This window comes from Helicoverpa zea, chromosome 18, assembly GCF_022581195.2.
Source record: "Helicoverpa zea isolate HzStark_Cry1AcR chromosome 18, ilHelZeax1.1, whole genome shotgun sequence".
Taxonomy (NCBI): Eukaryota; Metazoa; Arthropoda; class Insecta; order Lepidoptera; family Noctuidae; genus Helicoverpa; species Helicoverpa zea.
This window is the reverse complement of record NC_061469.1, coordinates 1,655,197-1,662,089: the sequence shown is the minus strand read 5'-3', so window position 1 is coordinate 1,662,089 and position 6,893 is coordinate 1,655,197. Positions and strand designations below refer to the sequence as shown.

The 6,893-nt window shown below is 34.6% G+C and overlaps 1 protein-coding gene across 1 annotated transcript in view; it reads right to left on the bottom strand.

The window, feature by feature from the left end:
• Positions 1-638: 638 nt before the first annotated feature.
• Positions 639-6,893, bottom strand: part of LOC124638709 (sialin) — a 54,783-nt gene continuing 48,528 nt past the window's right edge. Inside the window, exons 10-12 of the mRNA XM_047175741.1 lie at positions 6,296-6,436; positions 5,868-5,953; positions 639-5,184 (exon numbers count right to left, since the gene is read on the bottom strand). Of these exons, the coding sequence (XP_047031697.1) occupies positions 5,008-5,184; positions 5,868-5,953; positions 6,296-6,436 (404 nt within the window). The 3' untranslated portion in view covers positions 639-5,007. The remainder of the gene's footprint in view (positions 5,185-5,867; positions 5,954-6,295; positions 6,437-6,893) is intronic.

Genomic DNA, 6,893 nt, shown 5'->3' with positions numbered 1-6,893 from the left:
GTGTCAGCCAGTAATTACACTCCCTCCCGCATCAGTAGGATTCGCCGCCCTAGGCATGCCCTTCTAGAACCTGACGATGAGATAACTGTCCTCCAAGAGAGTAGTAAACTCACTAGCACCCTACACAAATACAAACCGCGTTCGTACAAACCTCGCCGCCGAGGTCCGCCGCGACGTCCCGATCTCTGTCCTCCCGACCCTTGCTCATCGAGCCAGCCCGCGAGCTGAGCCAGTAGCTTTAAATTCCCCATTTAATAATAATGATCATATGATCCAGCCTGTCCCTTTGCTGCCTCCCCAGCGACGCCCTAAGCCGAGGTCCGACCCCACAGGGGGTACCCTTAGCGCAGTCGCTTAGTTTATAAGTTGTTTTACGCCCCTGGCTGGAGGCCTTAAAATCTAGGCATCCACAGGGAAAAGTCCGGTTAAGCAGTACACGGCCTCCTAGGCTGAACTGCGAGATGCCATACCAAAAAAAAAAAAAAAAAAAAGGACGTCCTGTATCAAAAAAATACTGAGCTTTTTTTTGCTATGTTTTGTCCAAAATCAAGTACCTTGTCTTTATAAAACAAGTACCTGAGTTAGCTAAGGGAAAAAGGCGTCTTTGATGATGTGAAAAGAAATAACAAAACGTGAAATTATTTTGGTAAAATCTTTATTTTCAAAAAGAAAATGGTTCACAAAATTACAGAGCTGTCATAAGACGTAACAAATAGTTCTGCTGTCAGATGTGAAAAGGGCGTATGTGTATCTGGACTGACGATTACTTACGCCCTTTTGACTTATAACCGCAGTGTTGCCTTTTACTTGCATTTATATACGAAAATACATAAATATTGCCTTATAATATTCACTGAACACATGCATTACACTCATTCCATTGAAATCGTCTCCTTCATACATATAAATAGTAGTTTCTATACATAAGTTTATGATTTTATTGCCATACATACGAAAATTGATATCAACATTTTTATGCAGTATTTAAATATAATTGTAATATGAGTGACGTTCATACTTACATCATTTTAGTTTGATATTTAGAAAAGAGTATTTAAAATATATATTCTTGCAATTTTAATGAATCTCCTTTGTGGTAGATATTACACCATAAGTTTATTAAACAAAATATCAAACTAAAAATGAGCAATTTCAAACACACTATAATCGAATACAAATATTCCGATTCTGACACAACCCTTAATAATTATGTTGTGATACGGTTACATCACTAGCTTAACTTAAAAACTACTTTCAAAAGAGATTTCCAGTTATTCGAAAAACTCATATTCGATAGCAGTTACTTTTAAAATACTTTATTTAATAAATACATAAAAATATTTAACGTACACTGAGTTGCTTTTGAAAAATCATTTAAAGGTAATGTAAAATTTTTACTAATATGGTAAAAATAAATCCAAAACAATGTTATTGTAAATTAAATCAGCAGCTAATACATTAATCTTGAAAAATAAACTTACTAATCTGGGCATAACTTTTAACTAAAAATATTTGATGCAATAATATTTTTCAATAAGATAAAGTACATTTAATTATTACAAGGCTTTTCTACACGACCGGTTGATTTTACCCAATAATGATTTGAATTTAATATCTGCCTTAAGTATTCTTAACTGTCTTTTTCAGTAAGGTAAATTTTGCATAAATAAGGCGAAAAAATCATGTAGAAACACCTAAAATTAAACGATATTTGAATACATACTTGATAAAATACAAATAATACTAAAATATATCGTAAGTTTCCACAGACAAGCTAACTAACTTACGTAATTATTATTTTGTTTATAAAATGTACTCTATGGACTTAGTTACCCTGCAATCGTTGGAAGGATACGGTCTGTTGTCTGTGGAAATATTGTTTATGGGAATAGACAGATTAAATACAGTTCTTAATATTTTAGATAGACTTTTTAAAAGACCTTTGTAGCTTAAGAAATTCATGAACTTTCATTCCATATGAACTAAGTACAAGATTGTTTGTGATAAAAAAATTACTTTAAAATGATTGTAAGTATGTCATGATGAAATCTTATAAAATAATTCTAAAAAAATCCATCTATTCCATACAAAAAAGGACGAAAAACAAAACCTTTACGAAATACTGGTCGTAACGTAGGAACTACAATTAGCCGTTAAACATTCGAAATATGAATTTGTTTTTTTCTTGTTTTTGACAGTTGTTTGAATTTGGAAAGCGTACGTTTATAAGGGATGGATTATACTTAGTACACGCCATAGACAAACCTCTTTATCACAGCTGTTAAAATGCATAAACAACAATGCATCGTCCCTTGTAATAAAGCTAAGTGCGAACATGGCTTAGCGGGCAGTCCCATGGCAATGTGGGTTGATCATTATTTCATTTAAAAAGGGAAAAGTAAAAAATCTTGATTTAGTACATTTCTCTACAAAAATCAGAGAGCTCAAAATCACTAGATATTATTTTTTTGCATATTATTTTAAAATAATTTTGCAATCCATAACACAATGGGACCGCCCTCATACTCTTAATATCTATATCTTACGGTAAAAAGTAACGAGACTTGCCTATGGTCGGTTGCGAGCGAAGCTTAACTTCGCCGTTTAGCTAAATGGCTCTGAATTTCCCTAAACCTTCGACGTAGAAAAATAAATAAAATACTTAAGAGAAATACTTACAAATTATAATTAATTCCAAGTTTTCTTGTCTGTAGTTGAGTAAAGGATGAAGGCACTTCAAAATTTTAAGGCATAGACTTTAATTTTGAAAATGTCTTTTGAATAGAAGTCAACAGTAAGGTCTAAATAAAATCAAGATTTAAAAAATGTTATATAAGCATGAAAAGCTTACTAGATCTTATAATGGGAAGAAAATACTATATATAAAAGAAATAGAAATAATTTGTATTCTACCTTTTTCTCAGAAAATACTTTCCGTAGTAGAAAGCTCATCAAAAGCTAATTAAGTTTATAATCTAAACTCAACTACAGACAAAAAAACTACAGTTTATAATTTTGTTGGCCTCAACTTTGGTCCCCGGATCGGATCCGTTCACCTTACATCTATCAGTACAATTTGGTAAGCTAATCTATTCGATACTAACACTGGTTTTATAGTCAAATGTAAACGAGTACCTACACAAATATTATCCTTAGACAGTATATTCGTTAACATTGAAGAAATTATGAGCTTTCAATATGTTTTGAAATCCTATTAAAAATTGCATGTTTGCAGAGTTCAATAAAATTATGAGCAAAAACAAGTAAAATTGAACAAATAATTTCTAGCTTGGTGTAACATTTTGTACGGAGATTACCAAAACTATAAGTTACATTTAAAAAAAACCTGTAGAAGATTGAATGCTCAAAGTTTTAACTATATTATACTATAAGAAAAAACTCAATTTCTCTAATAAACACTGAATAAGGATAAATCTTTCGTAACGTTCACAGTTGACGCGTCCACCTCGCAAATTGTCTAACATGCTCGCATTACCAAAAGCGTTGAAGCAACAAAACTTATTTTTATTACGTTTGTGTTGTGACTAACTCATGTAATAGCAATCTGTTTTAACTTAATCATCAAAAAAACTAAATAGATACAGAAAAAAAATATAGATGTTAAGAGACTATTTTGAAATGTCATTTGATCAAATTGCAAAGGCTAAAAGAAACCAACAGATACAAACTTAGTTGGTTTAAAATGGCGGAAAATATGAATTTATTATCAAAAAATTGCTTTTAAACAAAATCCAACCAAATGTAAACTATTATTAACTAACTTGTTCTAATTTTATCCTTAAAGACGCCACCACTACACAAGTCAGTCACAACACAATTTCAATGCGCAAACGCATAATTTCATGTAACTTAGCTACTAAAAGTGAGTCGGGTTTCATCGAACCGTTCCGTCATCAGTGTCCGAGGGCTCGCCGGTTCAAATATTATATAAATACATCACATTATACATCATTACACACTAAACAGCCTTTTTTTGAGTTTTTTTTTTTTATTTCATTTCTTTTAAATACATTTTTTAACAATACACAAGGAATGATTTTCTCACTTGTAATTTTATTAGAAGTAGGAAAATTATTTCTTTTGCCTTTTTTTTATTGGGCGTCTAGGATGTTAGCAGTTTCAAGAAAATAAATTTGGAAATACCTATACTTGATTTATATTTTAAAATTTTAAGGGTTAAGGAGGTCAGATATTCAGTCGCTCCTTGTAAAACACTGGTACTCAGCTGCATCCGGTTAGACTGGAAGCCGACCCCAACATAATTGGGAAAAGGCTCGAGAGATGATCACTGATTCTTTGTATTGATTTTTAATGTGGATTAATGTAAAACTGCTAATATCCTAGACAATATAACAACGTGTATAGAATGTTACTAGTATCGACTCTTGCGAATCAAATCTCGCCCACTCCTTTTGTGATTTTCGTGAAAATTGTAACAATGTGTAACTAACATTATTTCTACGTCAGACATGCAAGTGAAAAGGTTCGAAAAGTGTATATTTTTAGACAAAAGTGTAGCTTGTCAACTGGTCTTTGTCTATATGGAGAGATTGGAGACTAAAGTGATATTAGATATGCATATAAGCAAAGTCATTGCAAGCCAGTCGACAAGAACCTTAATTATTGACTTTAGTATTTATAAAAGTATCAAAACTGTGTGAGAAATTGTCTTTTTTAGTTTAAAAAATATCCCCCTTGAAAGCTGACCTCGACACAGTTGGGAAAATTCTAGGCAGATGATGAAAACCTCTATATACCTGCCATTACAGTTGGTATTAGAATTTCCAAATGTCCCAAAATATAATTCAACTTGGAACATTCCACTATTGGTACAGAAATACAATCATGATTGTCAAAAAAACATCCGAATTGAATCTCCTCCTTTTTGGGAAATCGGTTAACAACCCTTCAAAACTCTGACCGAACTACCTCTAACCAACTTTCAAATCACCTTAGCATGTCTGACTTCCTCCCACCTCCAACTCTTCACGCCTTCTCATCATTGAGGGGTTGTTCCTCATGAGGTTTCTCCACGTCGGGGGTGGGTTTTGAGGAGTTCCAGGGTTGCTGCTCCCCGGAACCGAAGGTCACGAAGCATAGGGCTCCGGTTATGTAGGTGCCGGCTAGAATGTAGAACACTATCTTCCACTGTTCGGGGGTGTTCTGGAATTGGTTAAATGATTTATCATGATAAAGTTCAATTTAAATAAGCTTAGCTGCTAGGTGGGTAGGTACTAACCATCATCCTCCGAGCCTTTTTCCCAAATTATGTTGGGGTCGGCTTCCAGTCTAACCGGATTCAGCTGAGTACCAGTGCTTTACAAGAAGCGACTGCCTATCTGACCTCCTCAACCCATTTACCCGGGCAACCCGGTACCCCTTGGTTAGACTGGTGTCAGATTTACTGGCTTCTGACTACCCGTAACGACTGCCAAGGATGTTCAATGACAGCCGGGACCTACAGTTTAACGTGCCATCCGAAACACAGTCATTGGTGTCTAAGTTATACTTAGAAAGTACTTACAAACTTAGAAAAGTTGCATTGGTGCTTGCCTGACTTGGGATCGAACCCGCGCAATCATACTTGAGAGGTTGGTCCTTTACCCGCTAGGCCACCAATAGGGTAGGTACTAACCATTTTACTATAATCAAAATGTATGAAAAAGACCAAGCCACGGACCTAGCGCAACAGAGGGGAAAATTTACGAGTCAATTTATATGTGACTTCAGTGACTTTGTACCACTAAAGTATGAAGAATAATATTTCAATAGCAAGTATGAAAATTTTTAAACGTATTTGTATTACTTCACTTATTTTAGTGTTAAAATTACTTAAGTGGACTTACATTTTCCTTGGTGAGTTCTCCGACCATGAATGTAGACAGCCAGCCACCGAACGATGACAACGTGTTCGCCATGCCGAAGATTGTACCTGAAACATTTTCAAATTGTATTGATGAGTATAAAACCTATTAAAAAAAGTTTTCATATAAGGTGTAAGGTTTTCACAACAGATTATTCTCAAAGTGGCCATAGTCTTGGACGGATAACATTTCTCCCTTTCTTTCTTTCAAAGATATGTTTTAAATCGCCACATTTTTAATCCTCTGAGTTTTTCAAGAATGTCACAGCCAACTTAACAAGAATATGTATTTGGCCATTTTTTAATTCTTTGCGATACCCATCACTTGTAGGTAGTCCTATATTTTTACCATAACAAGTTCCCCCGGGATGCGGGTATCTGAAAAAGCTAGTTTCATGTTTGGTAACTCACCACTGAAGTTAGGCGCGATATCCAGCCCGTTGCCGAGGTAGCCCGCAGTGACCGCGCCGTTGATCGTCAGTGCCGATGTGAAGATAGCTATGGACCACACGCGGTCGCCGCCCAGGTATGCTTGGGCTATCATTAGTAAACCTGAGGGATAAAATTATTATCAAAACAGAGAAAGGACATTTTGGGATATAATTATCTACTTGATAAGAGAACACTTGTGATTTTTTTGCAAACATATCAACTGATTATGTTGCAATATTCAAATGGGAGCACTAAGATTCTATAGAGCGCTAAAATAGAGGTCCGATTTACTGCGTACAAAAAATAAGCAGTCTGTATTTCAATTCTGGTCTTATTAGGTCTACCACGGCCTTATACTGAAACGTCACTCAGTTTCAAAGGTTGCTCAAACTTCTCTGCCACTGTAGGTAAATAGTTGCGATAGAAAACTTCTAAGCAAGACTTTAAAAAAATATAGGTAATTTTTTATCCCAAAAATAATTAAAACTACGGAAATTATTGTCATATTAACCCTGTACAGTCAAAACAAATTCAAATAGACCGTAACTCAAAGTAATAAGACTTCGTGTATTGTCGG